A 17,980-nucleotide genomic window follows, 5' to 3' on the forward strand; every position below is an offset into this window, starting at 1 on the left:
GCACTTAGGTTGAACCACCATTTTAACGAGGTTAATACGGCCCGCCACCGAGAGAGGTAGAGCCGACCAAATTTTGAATTTGTCTTTGAAGATCGCAAGCAAACGGTCGATATTCAACTTCAGCATGTCATTGTCTGATCTAGCTATCTGGATCCCCAAATATTTAAATTGAGATACCACTTGCAACCCACTAACCTTCTGGCCCACCACCGAGTTCTGGAGCGGGGAGAGGTACATCAGACAAGATTTGCCCCAGTTAATACGTAAGCCAGAATAATCTCCAAATAGTTCAATGATTGACATTGCTCTATGTAGCGTCTCCTCCGGGTGCGACATGTATAATAGCATATCATCTGCATATAAGGCAATCCGTTCCTCACCCTCGTTTAAGCAAGTACCCAGGAATATCCTATCCTGTCGTATCAGGATTGCAAGGGGTTCTATGGCAAGAGCAAACAATAAAGGAGATATTGGGCACCCCTGCCTGGTTCCCCTTTCCAAATTGAAGTATGAAGACAACTGCCCATTCAGGGATATGGCCGCTCTGGGATGTAAATATAGGAGGCCTATCCATTGTATAAAGACTGGCCCTAGCCCAAATTTTTGGAGAATATGCAGTAAGTATGGCCATTCAATGGAATCAAAGGCCTTGGCCGCATCCAATGAGGCCAAGGCCCAGTCCTCTTTTTGCCGCGAGGCTATCTGAGACACGATTTGGGTCCTACGTAAATTGTCTGATGTACTTCTCCCTTTAATAAACCCCGTTTGATCCGGGGCTATAATAGATGGCATAATAGCGTTCAACCTATAGGCCAACACCTTCGTCAGTATTTTGTAATCCACGTTAAGAAGTGCTATAGGTCTATATGATGAACAATCTAGGGGATCTTTATCTGGCTTTAATATGACCACTATAGTTGCATCAGAAAATGAATCTGGTAGGGCCCCCGCCTCTAGAGATGCCTGATACGTCTTAAGCAGCTCGGGTGCTAACTGGTCTAGGTACTTCACATATACTTCTAGTGGGATGTCATCCAGGCCCGAGGCCTTCCCCTTGGGCATGGACCATACTGCTTCCACTATCTCCTCCATAGTAAGGCTTTATTCAGACGAACGTAAAATACGCGCGTGCAACGCGCGTGATTTTCACGTGCGTTGCCCGTAGCTATATTAGTCAATGGGGCCGTGCAGACATGGCAGTGTTTTTTGCGCAGCGTTGCTCTGTTGCCAAAAACTCACGACATGTCCGTTGATTCAGCGTTTTCAACGCATCACGCACCCATTGAAGTCAAGGGGTGCGTGAAAACCACGCATGTCGCACGGAAGCACTTCCGTGCGAACTGCGTGTTTGCGCAACAGCTGTCAAAAGGATGAATGTAAACAGAAAAGCACCACGTGCTTTTCTGTTTCCGAACATCCAAACGGAGTGTCTTTGCGATTAGCGAACCCCGACAACCGAAGCTAACTTCACCGGGTTCGGCCAAACTCGTTTTGGCCGAACCCGGCAAAAAAATTTCTGGTCCACGACGTCGGGAGACATTCACTGTGCATGGTGCTGAAAGAGTTAAACTGTTTCAGCACCATGGACAGTGACTTGCGATCCCAAAATACATGAACCTGTAAAAAAAAACGAAGTTCTAACTTACCGATTACTCCTGTCTCCTTCCTGCAGTCCGACCTCCCGGGATGACACTTCAGTTCAAGTGACAGCTCCAGCCAATCACAGGCCAAGCACAGGCTGCAGCCAATCACAGGCTGCAGCGGTCACTTGGACTGCCGCGTCATCCAGGGAGGTGGGGCCCGATGTCAAGAGAGGCGCGTCACCAAGGACGCGTCACCAAGGCAACGGCCGGGAAGTTCTCGGTAAGTAGGAACTTTATCTTTTTTTTTACAGGTTTTTCGCTGTTGTGTTCGGCATTCACTGTCGAGGGTGCTGAAAGATTTAGCTCTTTCAGCACCTTGGACAGTGACGGGCGTCGACAAGCCTCATCTCTATGATGGCGGCTGCGCGAAAATCACGCAGCCGCGCATCAGACACGGATGACACACGCAGCTGTCAAATGGTTTTTGCGCGCGCAAAACGCCGCGTTGTTTGCGCGCGCAAAAACGCAACGCTCGTGTGAATCCAGCCTAATAGGGCTATCAAGGTACTGTCTTTGGTCATTTGTTATTTTAGGACAGTTAACTTGATCACAGTAGCCAAACAACTCCTCCTTTGATCTATGAGATCTAGAGACATACAAATCTTTGTAAAAGGCATAAAACTCCAATAATATATCAGGTGTAGAAGTCAGAATCGTACCCTCTCTAGTTTTAATTTTCAGTATGGCCGGTGACGCATTATTCTGGTGTATAATGTGTGCTAGCATGCTACTAGATTGGTTGCCCTGTTCAAAATACTTCTGGTTATTAAAAAACATTCTGCGCTTGCTTTTTTCAGTAAGATATAAAAGATACTGTCTACCCGCCTGCAGCCATGTCAGTCTATTAACCTCTGAAGGATCAGAAATGTATGTTGCTTCTAACCGTATGCAAGACTCAGCTAATTATTTTTCTTTTTTGACCGACTCTCGCTTTATGTAGGAGATGGTAGATTGGAGGCAGCCCCTGAGGTATGCTTTTTGTGCATCCCAATAGGCTGAGTGATTAGGTGTTAACGAATTCTCCCCTACGTAGATCAGTAACTGATCCGGTATACGGTCCTGCTGGGTAAACTGTGTTAGCCAAAAGGAATGTATCTTCCTACTCAACAATCGTGTCCCCCCCTGAGCCACCTTCAGACGCACCAAGATAGGTGAGTGGTCTGAGAACGTGCGGGGTAAATGTTCTGCAGACTGCAAGGCCAAGCAGGTCTGCCCATTCCCGCAGATATAATCTATGCGAGACATTGAATTCTTCCCAGGGGTAAAGCAGGTGAACTCCCGAACCCCGGGCCACATGTGTCTCCAGAGGTCATGCCACCCAACCTCCTCCAGGAATAGTGCCAGTGGTGACGGCCTACTACCCGGCAAGGGATCCGGGACAGTGTCGCCTCTGAACTTATCCAAACCAGGGACGGCTAAAGAGTTGAAGTCACCCATACAAATAACCGGCCGAGGGATAGGCTGATGCAAAGCCCGCTGCCTCGTATAAGACAGCTAAGGCCTGAGTAGGGGGTATATATACACACATTATTACATAAGGCTGACACTCAATCCACGCATGTATGAAAATGTATCTACCCTCCGGGTCTTTTTTAATTACTCCAGGCTCCCACCTGAGGGACCTATGAACTAACAGGGAAACTCCTCTGGAATAATTGGAATAAGTGGCATGTGCTGCCCATTGTATCCATGACCTTCTGAGAAAGCGGACCGTATCTGGTATTGAATGCGTCTCCTGTAGACATATCATCTGTGCTGCACTTGTCCCAATTTGGGAAAATACTTGGGTTCGTTTACCTGGGGTACCCATTCCCCTTACATTCCATGATAATACATTTAGGATTACCATTCACTGGCTGATATAAGACAAAGAGCTTGAAAAGAAGGGAAAAAGAAACGGACTTACTAACACAATAAAACTAACGAACTTCCTCAGAATCTGATGTGAAACTAGTCAGATCCTACTAAGAAGATTTTCACGGGGGTAGTCTGTGATGAACGATCTACCTCTCACAGACTATTGCCCCGCCCAATCAGCGTCTCCCAGGCTGTATCGGACAATTTTGTTCCACATTATAAAGATATACCTGTATTTGCAGACAGTTATTATATAATATCTCTCCAACCCCCTCTGATATTTTGTATATTATCAGCCGTATACATTACATTACATTCCTGCTAGACGACTCTTCACTATACAGTTATCAATTGTTTCATTCCGCACAAGTATGTGCCCATACCCATAATATGCAGCAGGGATGGTTATATACTCATTTAAAAAACTTATTTAGGAACTACCAGGTATTTTACACAATGGTGCAGCTCTGAATATACAGATATCAGAATAAATCAATCTGGTCTGAAAAAACGGTACTCAGCCTAGCAGTCCAACTTTTCTATCCTTGCCAGGATATATGGCCCGTTTCGCAGCAGGCGGCATTATGGTAAACTTCTTGGCGCTGTGGCATTGCGGCTATTCAGCAGTCTTCGGCCTCCGCCGGCGTATTAAAGAAGAGAGACCTGTTCTGATAAACGACTCGCAGTCTTGCAGGGAAAACCATTGAGTATGGAATCTGGAGGTCTCTCAGGCGCTTTTTAATCCCCACAAACGTGGCCCGTGCTTTCTGGAGTATAGCAGAGAAATCCGGAAATAACATTATGGATGCCGTGTTCTAGGTGATGTGACCTTTTTGGCGCACAGCTCTCAAGATGGCATCTCTATCTTTACTGCTTAGCAGTTTAACCAGCATGGGTCTCGGTGCAGTCCCTGGGGGGGGGGGGGCGAGAGGGGACACGGTGTGCTCTCTCAACCGCGTAGGCCAGAGATAATTTAGCATCTGGCAAAATATCCTTAATCCACTGCTCCATGAATGTGCTGGGGTCCGATCCTTCAGCTCGTTCCGGTAACCCCAGGACCCGTACATTGTTCCGCCTTAGGCGGTTTTCAAGATCATTGGATCTTTGGGACCACATTTCTGCTGCCCTTTCCAGGGCCCCAAGCTGTCTAGCCACAGGTGCAGCATCATCCTCAATCTGTGATATTCGAGTTTCCGTGTCTTTCACTCTGTCCCGGAGATTATGTATAACTTGGCGTATCAAACCAATATCAATTTTAACTTCCTCTATTCTGGTAGTCAATGAGGTAGTCGACTCCCTTATAGCCGTTAAAAGCTGAGCTGTGACTTCTTTCAAAGTTGGCTCCTTCTCCCCCTCCCCCTCACCTCCACACTGCTCTTGCCGCGCCTCAGGAACCTCGGCGCCATGCTGTCCTCCCGGCCTTGCAAACTCCCGGAGCTTGTCCGCTGCCGTCGAGTTTCGAGTTTTACTCATGGTAAGTGCTCCTTTGTTCCTCCGTCTGGTATACCTGGTCCAGGAAATCTTTGCGGCAGTATTATGTCAGGATTATGAGTGGAGACGCTGAGACATGGACGGAGCTCCTACTGCATGCGACTGCTCGTGGCGGTAGCTAGCCACGCCCCCACACGGCTTAGAACTTTAGCAGCAATTTCTCACATTTTCAAGAAAATTACAAAAAGGCTATTTTTACAGGGACCAGTTCAGTTCTGAAGTGGCTTTGAGGGCCTTATGTACTAGATAGACCCCATAAATCACCCCATATTAAAAACTGCACCCCTCAAAGTATTCAAAACAGCATTCAGAAAGTTTCTTAACCTTTTAGGCGCTTTACAGGATTTAAAGCAATGTAGAGGTGAAATTGACAAATTTTATTTTTTTTGCTGAAATTAATTTGTAATAAAAAATGTTCTGTAACACAGAAGGTTTTACCCGAGAAATGTAACACAATATTTATTGCTCAGATTCTGCAGTTTTTAGAAATATCCCACATGTGGCTCTAGTGTGATAATGGCCTGAAACACCTGCCTCAGAAGCAAAAGAGCACCTAGTGGATTTTGGAGCCTCCTTTTTTTAGAATATATTTTAGGCACCATGTCAGGTTTCAAGAGGTCTTGTGGTGCCAAAACAGTGGAAATCCCCCAAAAGTGAGACGGTTTTGGAAACTACACACCTCAAGGAATTTATCTAGGGATATAGTTAGCATCTTGACCCCACAGGTCTTTTGCTATGTTTATTGGAGTTTGTCTGTGAAAGTGAAGATCTACTTTTTTTCTGAAAAAATATTAAAAAAAATATTATTTGCAAGGAATAAAGATTAAAAAGCACTCCAAAACTTGTAAAGCTACTTCTCCCGATTACGCCAATACCCCATATGTTGTACTAAACTGCTGTTTGGACCCACGGCAGAGCTCAGAAGGGAAGGAGCGCCATTTGGATTTTGAAGCGCAGATTTTGCTGGATTGTTTTTCAGTGCCATGTCGCGTTTGCAACGCCCTGGAGTGAGCAAAACAGTGGAATCACCCCAAAACTGACCCCATTTTGAAGACTACACCCCTCAAGGAATTTTTCTAGGGGTATAGTTAGCATTTTGACCCCACAGTTTTTTTGCTAAATTTAGTGGAATTAGGCCGTGAAAATGAAAATCTTTTGAAAAAACATAGAAGTGTTTAATTTTTACAATGAATAAAGGAGAAAAATCACCCCATAATTAGTAAAGCAATTTGTCCTGATTACAGCAATACACCATATGTGGTAATAAACTGCTATTTGGACCCACGGCAGGACTCAGAAGGGAAGGAACAATATTTGGCTTTTTGAGCTCAAATTTAGCTGGAATGGTTTTCAGGTGTCATATCGCATTTGCAAAGCCCCTGAGGTACCAAAACAGGAGAAACCTCCCAAAAGTCCCTTTAGGGGACTGGAGCGAGCGATCATTAGGTCGCTGGTACAATACACTGCAATACTAATGTATTGCAGTATAATGTCATTTTACAGGCTCCTGTAACAGCACGATCGCTGTTCCTGTCCGTTAGTCCCGGGTGTCAGCTGTAATACACAGCGGACACCTGCAGAATATGGAGCGGGTGCATTGCGTGAGCCCGCTCCATATATAACCCCTCGCACCACTACATGCTGTTAAGTCGTGGTGCGCGAAGGCGTTAATGCACAGCGAATGGTGCAAATTTTAAATTTAAATTTTCTACTGATATGCCATTTTAATGCACAATATATTGTGCCCAGTTTGTTCCACTGAAGACAAATACCTCATACAATGTTGAGCGGGTTCTCCCGGATATAAAATATCATATATGTGGACGTAAGCTGGTGTTTGGGCACGCTGTGGGGCTCAGAAGGGAGGGAACACAATTTGGCTTTTGGAGCGCAGATTTTGCTTAGTAACTGTTCTGTTTGGGGTTTTGCTGGTCTTTCAATTTATAATGTGGGGGTATGTGTAAACTGGACAGAGTACATCAGGGCATAATAAGAGGGTATAATAATGGGGTAAATAAATAATAATTTGCAGATATGTGGCCGGTGTCGCACTGATAAATGGCGCCCGATCTTATCCGCTTTTGGAACACTCTGCACATTTTGCATCGCCATATTCTGAGAGCCAGAACTTTTTTATTTTTTCTCCACCGGAGCCATGCGAGGACTTATTTGTTGCAGGACAATCTGTACTTTTCATCGGTACCATTTTAGGGTACATGTGATTTTTTTTTTATCACTTTTTATTTGATTTTTTTGGCAAGCAAAGTGACAAAGAAACATAAATTCCGACAATGTTTTTTGTATTTTTTTTTTACAGTGTTCCCCGTGCGCTATAAATGACATTTTACTTTATTCTGTGGGTCGGTACGATTTCGGCGATACCATATGTATATAGGTTTTTATGTTTTGTGGCGATTGCGCAATAATATAACTTTTCGATAAAATTATTTATTTTCTGTGTCACCATATTCTGAGAGGCATAATTTTTTTATTTTTCAGTCAAAAAAGCGGTGAAAGGGCTTATTTTTTGCGGGACAGGTTGTAGTTTTTATTGGTACTATTTTGGGGTACATGCGACTTTTTGATCACTTTTTATTCTATATTTTGGGAGGGTTGATGACCAAAAAATAGTGATTCTGACATTGTTTTTTAATTATTTTTTTTGCAGTGTTCACGGTGAGAGAAAAATAATATTATAGTTTTATAGTTTGAGTCGTTATGAACGCGGTGATACCAAATATGTGTACTTTTTTTTAACATTTTAATTTTTTTCCTATAATAAAAGACTTATTATAGGAAAAAAAGCATTTTTTGTTTTTGTAACTTTTAGAACTTGTTTTTACACTTTTATCAAACATTTTTATTACTTTATTTTTTACTTTTTACTTGTTTTACTTGAAGACTGGCAGCACTGATCGCTGCTATAATACATTACACTACCTAGGTAGTGTAACGTATTATAAACTGTCAGTATTACGCTGAGAGTCACACTGACAGGAAGCTTATGAGGACCGGCCTCCGGCTGGTTCTCATAGGCTGCTGTGCATGGCAGACCCGGGGGCCGTTGTATGGCCCCCGGTTTTGCCTTATAACCGATTGCAGCACCTGCAATCGGTCCCCGGGAAAGTTTGTTGTAGCAACAAACTTTCCAATTTGTTGTAGTAACAAACTTTCCAGTTCGTTGCTACAACACACTTTCCCTGCGATCACATGACCGGGACCTGAACTAATCAGGTCCCGATCATATCTCCGGGACCAGAGGCAGGTGATAACAGCGCGATCCGGGTGTCAGTGCTACTTTGAGACACCCTGATCGCGCTTTTAACACCCACCGTGAATTCACGTCGGCGCTGCACAGCCCAGCAAGCGCCGACGTGGATATGCAGTGGGCGGTCGGGAAACGGTTAAAAAAATAAATAAATAAACCATACATATTTGGTATCACCGCAACCGTAATGGCCTAAACTATAAAAATTTTATGTTATTTATACCACGCGGTGAACGGCGTAAAAAATAATGCCAGAATTTCTGTTTTTTGGCCACTTTGCCCTACAAAAATTGAAATAAAAAGTGATCAAAAAGTCGCTTGTTTTCAAAAATGGTGCCTATAAAAACTATAGCTCGTCTCGCAAAAAACAAGCCCTCATACAGCTCCGTCGACAAAAAAATTAAAAAGTTATGGTTCTCACAACATGGCGACAGAAAAAATACATTCTTTTTACAAAAGTAATTTTATTGTGCAAAAAGTTGTAAAACATAAAAAAAGTGCTATAAATTAGGTATCGCCGGAATCGTACAGACGTGCAGAATAAAGTTAACATGTAATTTATAACACATGGTGAACGCTGTATGAAAAACCCCTAAAAAACTATGGCAGAATTGCAGTTTTTTGGTCACCTTGCCTCTCAAAAAATAGGATAAAAAGTGATCAAAAAGTTGCATGTACTCCAAAATGGTACCAATAATAACTACAGCTCGTCCTGCAAAAAAACAGCCCTCATACCACTACGTCTATGAAAACATAAAATTGGTTAAGGCTTCCATAAGTCAGGGACTAAAAAATATGCAGTTGTGCCGGCCTGAGGGGAACATGTCTTCTGTTTCAACAGGCGATTTATCGAGGCCCTAAAATTAGGGAACCAGGAAGGGGGGGCCCAAACATATCTGCTAGAAGCGAGGGTGCCCGTATTATACCAGGACAAGACTTCCTAGCAAAATTCTTCAAACTGCAAAGGTGCGGAGTGTGGACCAAAAGGGGGATATGTGAAGACACCGTTTATCAGTGCGACACCGGCCTGTGCAGAAATGATTGCTTCACAGCGTAACACACATCTATGGATTATTTTATTGTTTACCCCATTATGATACCCCCTGACTATGCCCCTGATGTACTCTGCACAGCTTACATATGTCCCACATTATAAACTGAAACACCAGTACAACTCCAAACAAAACTACCACCAAGCAAAATCCACACTCCAAAAGCCAAATGGCGCTCCCACCCATCTGAGCCCTACAGTGTGCCCAAACAGCAGTTTACTTCCACATATATGGCGCCGCCATAGCCCGGAGAACCTTTTTAACAATTTTTGGGATGCATGTCTCCAGTGGCATAAGCTGGGCATGACATACTTGCCACTGAATTGGCAATTCTGGGGAAAATGTTAATTTTTACTTTGCAGCACATTTATTTATGGAAAATACGTGTGGGGTGAAAATGCTCACTGCACCCCTTAATAAATGCATTGAGGGGTGTAGTTTCTAAAATGGGGTCACTTCTAGGAGGTTTCTTTAATTATTTCCCATATGAGCCTCTGCAATTGTGAACCAATTCTGTGTTAATCGCCAAATTAGGCCTCAATTTCACATGGTATTCTCTCACTCCTGAGCCCTGTCAAATGTCCAGGCAAAAGATTAGGGCCCCATGTAGGGTGATTCTAAAACCGGGAAACACAGCATAATAATTAGAGAGCTGTCTTGTTATGGTGGCACAAGCTGTGCACCACATATTGGCATATCTATTGAAAAATCCCACTAATTTATGCAAAACACCTGCGGAGTTAACATGCTCACTACACCCCTAGGTGAATACCTTAAGGGGTGTAGTTTCCAAAATGGGGGTCACTTTTGGGGGTTTCCACTGTTTTAGTCCCACAGGGGTTTTGCAAATGCTACATAGCGACCAGAAACCAATCCAGCAAAATCTGTAGTCCGAAAGCCAAATGGCACTCCTTCCCTTCTGAGCCCTGCAGTGTGCCCAAAAATTTGATTATAACCACATATGCAGTATTGCCATACTCGGGAGAAATTGTTTAACGAATGTTTGGGTTCTTTTTCTGCTCAATTTTTGGAGAAAATGAAACATTTTGCACTAAAGCTATGTCTTATTGGAAAAAAATGTAATTTTTATTTTCACTGCCCAATTCAAATAAAATCTATGAAATCGCTGTGGGGTCAAAATGCTCACTACACCCCTAGATTAATTCCTCAAGGGGTGTAGTATCACAAATGGAGTCCCTTTTGGGTAGTTTCCACTGTAGTGGTACCTTAGGGGCTTTGCAAAACCAATCCAGCAAAATCTGTGCTCCAAAAGCCAAATGCCGTCCCTTCTCTTCTGGGTCCTGCCATGTGCCCAAACAGTAGTTTATGACCACATATGGGGTATTGCCATACTCGAGAGAAGTTGCTTTACAAATGTTGGGGTTCTTTTTTTTCCTTTATTTGTTGAGAAAATGAAAAATTTTGAGCTAAAGCTACATCTTATTGAAGAAAAAGCCCTACTCTGTGCCTAAACAGCAGTTTATGACCACATATGTGGTATTGCCGTACACAGGAGAAGTTGCTTTACAAGTGTTGTGGTGCTCTTTTTCATTTATTTGTTGAGAATATTAAACATTTTCAGGTAAAACTATGTCTTATTGAAGAAAAAGGATTTCTTTTATTTTCACTGCCCAATTCTGATAAATTCTATGAAACACCTATGGGGTCAAAATGATCACTACACTCGTAGATGAATTCTTCAAGGGATTTAGTTTCCAAAATGGAGTAACTTTTTGGGTGTTTTCATTGTTTTGTCCCCTCAGGGGCTCTGCAAATGTGACATGGCCTCTGCAAACCATTCCTGCTAAATTTAAGCTCCAAAAGCTAAATGGCGCTCTTTCCCTTCTCAGCCCTGCCGTGTGTCCAAACAGCCGTTTATTACCATATGTGGGGTACTATTTTACTCGGAAGAAATTGCTTTACAAATTTTGTGGTGCTTTTTCTCCTTTAGTCATTGTGGAAATGAGATAACATTAGCTAAACGTACATTTTCTTTGAAAGAATGTCGATTTTCATTTTCACAGCCTACCTCCAATCATTTCTGCAAAAATTCTGCGGCGTTAAAATGCTCACTATTCCCCTAGATAATTTCCTCAAGGGGTGCAGTTTCCAAAATGGGGCCACTTGTGGGGGGTTTCCACTGTTTTGGTCCCTCAGGGGCTTTGCTAATGCGATATGGCCTCCGAAAACCATTCCTGCTAAATTTGAGCTCCAAAAGCCAAATGGCGCTCTTTCCCTTCTAAGCCCTGCTGTGTGTCCAAACAGCCGTTTATGACCACATGTGGGGTACTGTTTTACTCGGGAGAAATTGCTCTACAAATGTTGTGGTGGTTTTTCTCCTTTAGTCCTTTTGGAAATTAAAAAAAATGGGCTAAACCTACATTTTATTTGAAAGAATGTAGATTTTCATGGCCTGCTTCCAAACATTTCTGCAAAAAAACTGTCTGGTCAAAATGCTTACTATACCCCTAAATAAATTCCCCGAGGGGTGTAGTTTCCCAAATGGGGTCACTTTTGGGGGGTTTCCACTGTTTTGGAACCACAAGAGCTCTTCAAAGCGGACATGGTACCTAAAATATATTCTAATAGAAAGGAGTGTCCAAAATCCACTAGGTGCTTCTTTACTTCTGAGGCCTGTGTTTCAGTCCATAAGCACGCTAGGGCCACATATGGGATATTTCCTAAAACTGCAGAACCTGGGCAATAAATATTGAGTTGCGTTTCTCTCGTAAAACTTTGTGTTACAAAAAAAATGGATTAAAAATAAATTTCTGCAACAACAAAAAATGACATTTGTAAATGTCACCTTTTAATTTGTTTTAATTCCTATGAAACGTCTAAAGGGTTAAGAAACTTTCTAAATGCTGTTTTGAATACTTTGAGGGATGGAGTTTTTAAAATGGGGTGACTTATTGGGGGTTTCTAATATATAAGGCCCTCAAAGCCACTTCACAACTTAACTGGCCCCTGTAAAAATAGCCTTTTGAAATTTTCTTGAAAATGTGAGAAATTGCTGCTAAAGTTCTAAGCCTCGTAACGTCCTAGAAAAATAAAAGGATGTTAAAAAAAAGATGCCAATCTAAAGTAGACATGTGGGGGATGTTAATTAGCGACTATTATGTGTGGTATAACTGCTTGTCTTACAAGCAGATACATTTGAATTTAGAAAAATGCAAATTTTTGCAATTTTTCGCTAAATTTTGGTGTTTTTCACATTTAAATACTGAATGTATCGAGCAAATTTTGCTAGTAACATAAAGTCCAATGTGTCACGAGAAAACACTCTCAGAATCGCTTGGATAGGTGAAAGCATTCCAAAGTTATTACCACATAAAGTGAAACATGTCAGATTTGAAAAATGAGGCTCTGTCAGGAAGGTCAAAAGTGGCTAAAGAGGGAAGGGGTTAAAGTCAAAATAGGCTGCGTCAATAAGGGATTAAAGGGGTATTCCCAAGATTAACATTTATCACCTATCCACAGGATAGGTAATAAATGTTTTATCACTGGGACCCCCATGATTACTAAAATGGGGGTCCCAAATTCCCAGATCCCTCTTCACTGCACCATTGAGTCTATGGGACCAACAAAGTGATCGATGGAGCCATCAGACGTTTCTCGCCTAAATGTTAATCTTTGGACAACCCAGCATATAATTTTCTCTCTGGTTGATCTTCAAGCTACATCCACTTTCTGATGTCCCACAGCAGACTGCAGTGACCGAGGGGTCTAAATTAGTTAGCTGAGTGTAAGAGAAAGCAATCTTCGGAGTGTGTATATTACGTGCCACAATGCAGTTTACTGTGGTAAAACAGTGATGTGATCACACCTCAGGAGGGAGGAGATGTGTTTCCGAAGGCACATTCTAGAAAATAAAGTAGTCAAAGCAACATAACCTCCCCAAAAAAAAATATCTTTTAAAATTCCCAGTACCCCATAACCTATCCAAAAATAAGATTTTTGAGCGTAAAACAAAACCTTCACTGTAACGGAGGAGTAAAGTGAGACTTTGAGACTCCATGAGAAGGGAAAGGGGGGGGGGGATGTCTGAAGGCATGTGGTGGTGTTTTATGGATTAATCATTGAATGAAAACTGATAAATGTATCAAAATAGTATTTACAATCAATTCACTACTAACTACAGTAACAATACTTACTGCAGTTTGTGAAACTTGGATACTGGGTGCTTATGATTAGTGGCATAACTAGAGTCCTAAGGGTCCCATGGCAAATTTTGCACCAGGGCCATAACGCCTCCCCATCACTTGTTGCTCGAATGCAGGGGCCCAAGGTTGTTGATGGCTTTAAAGACTAAGTAGCTGTACTGAATAATACCTCCAAAGTTTGACCAAATTTCCCACCACATAGTGACTGAGTATACCATTATACTGTTACTGAGTAATACCACCACACCATAACCACATATTACCAACACATAGGGACTGAATAATGCCACTACATCATGACCACGTATTACTACCTGAAAGTGACTGAATAATACCATCATACTGTTACTGATTTAATGCCTCCACACCGTGACCACATATTACTATCTGAAAATGACTGAATCATACCATCATACTGTTACTGAATATTGTCTCCACAACTTAACCTCATGTTACTACCTGAAAGTGAATGAATAATGCCACCATACCGTTGCTGTCTGATACCTCCACACCATGAGCACATATTGCCACCACATAATGCCACAATACTGTTACTAAATAATACCTCCACACCTCGACCGCAAATTACTACCTGAAAGTGACTGAATAATACTACCATACTAATACTAAATAATACAACCACACTGTGACCACATATTACCACCACATAGTGACTGAATAATACCACCATACTGTCACTGAATAAAATCCACTATACAAAGACTATACCAGTGTGCGATGACCATAAAGTGGTAGATACCAGTTCCATACAGGCGATCTGTAGACAATCTAAGTGAATACAATAAAGTTACATCCAGTGAGTTACAGGGGTAATGTTTTCAATCGTTCCACCGTCTACTGTCTTGGGGTTATGTTTGACTCCGATTTGTCCTTTTACGCCTTATATTCAATCACTTGCACGGTACTATGAGCTTCACCTCAAAAACATCTCGATAACCTTTTTTTTTATACTGTGGAAACAGCCAAAACTCTCATTGTCGCTCTGATGTAATTTAATCTGGACTTCTGTCACTCATTACTAATCGGTGTTCCCTTCACTAAACTCTCCACCTTCCAATCTATCCTGAATGCCGCAGCCAGGCTCATCTTTCTGACCAACCGCTACACCAATGCCTCAACCCTGTGCCTGTCACTGCACTGGTTGCCATTTCACTTAGGAGTACAATTTAAACCTATTCAACTCACCCACAAAGCTCTCCATAGTTTTGCACTTCCTTACATCTCGTCCCTTTTCTCTGTCTACCACTCTACCCCTGCTCTACATTATACCAATAACCTTAGATTAACATTCTCCATAATCCGAACCTCCCACTCACGTATCCAGGCCTTTTCTCATGCTGCAACAGTCTTCTGAAATGCGCTACCACAGACAATCAGATTCATTTCCAACATCAACAGTTTTAAGCAACAGTTTTAAGTGTGTCCTGGAAACACATCTTTTGAGACAGGCAAATCGCATTCCCTAATCTGACTCCTATCCTTTAACCCCCCCTCCACTCCATTATTCCTGAATACATGATCCCTTCATGCAATAGTATTCCCCACATTTCTTGCACCCTTAGGGTATGTGCACACGTGAACTGTCTTTTACGTCTGAAAAGACAGACTGTTTTCAGGAGAAAACAGATGCGTCGTTTCAGACGTAAAATCTCCTCCTCGCATTATGCGAGGCGTCTTTGACGCTCGTAAATCTTGAGCTGCTCTTCATTGACTTCAATGAAGAACGGCTCAAATTACGTTGCAAAGAAGTGCCCTGCGCTTCTTTGCCGAGGCAGTCAATTTACGCGTCGTCGTTTGACAGCTGTCAAACGACGACGCGTAAATTACAGGTCGTCTGCACAGTACGTCGGCAAACCCATTCAACTGAATGGGCAGATGTTTGCCGACGTATTGTAGCCCTATTTTCAGGCATAATACGCCTCGTTTACGCCTGAAAATAGGTCGTGTGAACCCAGCCTAATGCACTTCACGTTAGTGCATACACAGATATCGGCTCATGCAGCTTTATTTGTACCCCATATGTATAAAAGATGGCTGGACCATTGTACTAAACAAGCATTTTTTACATTTTGTGTCACCCCTATTTTCTCATAGATTGTAAGCTCTTGCGAGCAGGGTCCTCAATCCTTTTGTTTGAATTGTTAATTCATTTTGACAATGTGCAAGGTCATAGTCTGTCTATGTATCCACTGAATTGTAAATTTACAAAAGCCATGATTTTTTAACATTTTCCGTCGATATAGCTATTTGAGGGAGCTGGTTTTTTTGTGGGACGAGTTGTAGTTTTTCATGGCACCATTTATTTACGGTGGAATGGGAAAAAAACTGTGATTCCACCATTACGTTAAAAATTACATGTTAACTTTATTCAGTGGGTCAATGCCATTATGACGACAACAAATTTATATCGTTTTTTTATGTTTTACTACTGTTACAGGACAAAAACTAATTGTTAAAGAAAAAATTGTGTGTCGGCATATTCTGAGAGCAATAACTTTTTATTTTTATGTAGATTCAGGGCTTGTTTTTTGTGGGGGAGCTGTATTTTTTTTTTTATACCATTATTCCATTTTTGTGGGAGATGAGGTAACCAAAAAACGAAGATTCTGGCATCTTTATTATTTTTTATTTTTTTTGCGATGTTAGTTGTGTCGGTTCTCTTAGGGAATATTTATTATATTTACATATTTAATATATTTTGTTATAATAAAAAGTGCTTAGGGTCACATGAAAATGATTAAATAATATATATTCATTCAAATGCAACCCTGATGCTTATATGATTTTCATTTTATAGTCGTCCAGTTTAATTGAAATTGGAAACCCCTCTCAAAGTTTGGAAAATGTATGCCGTTGGGCTTACCTACAACAAAAACCAGATACAGAACATGCTGAATACCATGATCATGCAATATTTCTTACAAGACAAGAGTTTGGTCCCTCTGGCATGCAAGGTAAAGGTTTATGTGTTTCTTATATAGTTACCTGTGTTGTTGACCATTATAAAAATGCAATATTATCAATATAAGACAAAAATAATGATAATATAATGTGAACTATATCTAATTGCCCAGCTCCTGCCACAATCTCTTTTTTTTTTTTAAAGGTGGCCTCACACTGGGTAGTTTTTGCTTTGAGCTTTTTAACATAACAAAGCACAATGGTCATACCTTAGGTAAGAGTGAATTAGGGATGTTAGTTTCCTCAATCACATAAATATTGTTTTTTAAGTGTGAAATTCTGAACACCATGTACCTTTTCATATTCTGCTTCCAAACCAGGCGTCTTGGAAATGTTCACGTTCTGTGTTTTTAAATGTCTGTAATCATGACAATATGTTTATTGTTTGGTTCCCTATCTACACCTTGGTTCTACACTACTCTGATTTCCACCCCTTACTGACCCTAATCCATTGCTCTCCACTGTTTACCTACACTTTACTTTGCTTTCACTATTGCACCAACTCTATTTACAATTTCCTTGAGATCACATTACTATAATCCTTGTTTTTTTACGACTGATGATATAATAAGATCATATAACCTCTTAGACCCAGACAAATTTGGCATTAAGGACCCAAATAATTTTTATGTTTTGCCAGTATTCCAGTAGTCATAACTTGTCTATTTTTTGGGGAATGTAGTTAAGAGAGATTGTTTTGTTATGGGACAAGTAGTATTTTTTGGCCCATTTTGGAATGCATATATTCTAGTGGTTAATTTATATTAATTTATATTTTGAGGAAAATGCAGAAATATATATTTTTTATTTTGGTACCCCATTCATCAATCACCTTATATAACTGTTAACATTTTATAGTACATGTTGTTACATATATGTTGGTATCAAATATCTGTATTTTATTTAGTGTTTTGTGTCTAAATGGAACGGAACTAAACGGAAACCAACTGCAACGGAAGCACTACCATTGAAATCAATGGCAATACAAACGGAAGCTGTGATTTCTGTTTGGCTTTCCGTTCATCGGTTCTTCCAATGAAAAGGTCAAACAGAACCGATGAACAGAAGCCCAACGCTGATGTGAACAGTCCCTATTAACTTTGAAGGACCACCTATGGAATTAATTTGTAAACAAAAAAGTGTGTAGAATATGTTTTATATTTTAGATACTTCAAATTAGCCCCCTTTTGCGTTGGCAGGGTGTGCAAAGTTGTCATTCTTTCAATAAGCTTCATGAAGTAGTCACCTGGAATGGTTTGCCAACAGTCTGGAAGGAGTTCCCAGATGTCCTGAGCACTTTTTTGCTTCTATTCCTACACTCTGTGGTCCAACTCATCCCAAACCATCTCTTTTTCTTTTCAATTTTCTTTTTATTTAAATAATTTTTCAAAGATAAATTTATACAAACAAATAAACCATAATATCATTGCAACAAGGAAGTGCATAAAACAAACAATCTTTGCTCAGTTAACATTGTTATGTTGTAAACAGAGAATGTCTTATATGAAAGGTATTATTTGGATA

General features: G+C 41.1%; 1 protein-coding gene across 1 annotated transcript in view; it reads left to right on the top strand.

Moving 5' to 3' along the window:
• The window catches only part of LOC142748945 (A disintegrin and metalloproteinase with thrombospondin motifs 2-like), a 911,491-nt gene that overhangs the window by 375,762 nt on the left and 517,749 nt on the right, over positions 1–17,980 (top strand). The window contains exon 6 of the mRNA XM_075856370.1: positions 16,293–16,449. Within this exon, the coding sequence (XP_075712485.1) occupies positions 16,293–16,449 (157 nt within the window). The remainder of the gene's footprint in view (positions 1–16,292; positions 16,450–17,980) is intronic.

This window comes from Rhinoderma darwinii, chromosome 3 (assembly GCF_050947455.1).
Source record: "Rhinoderma darwinii isolate aRhiDar2 chromosome 3, aRhiDar2.hap1, whole genome shotgun sequence".
NCBI lineage: Eukaryota > Metazoa > Chordata > Amphibia > Anura > Rhinodermatidae > Rhinoderma > Rhinoderma darwinii.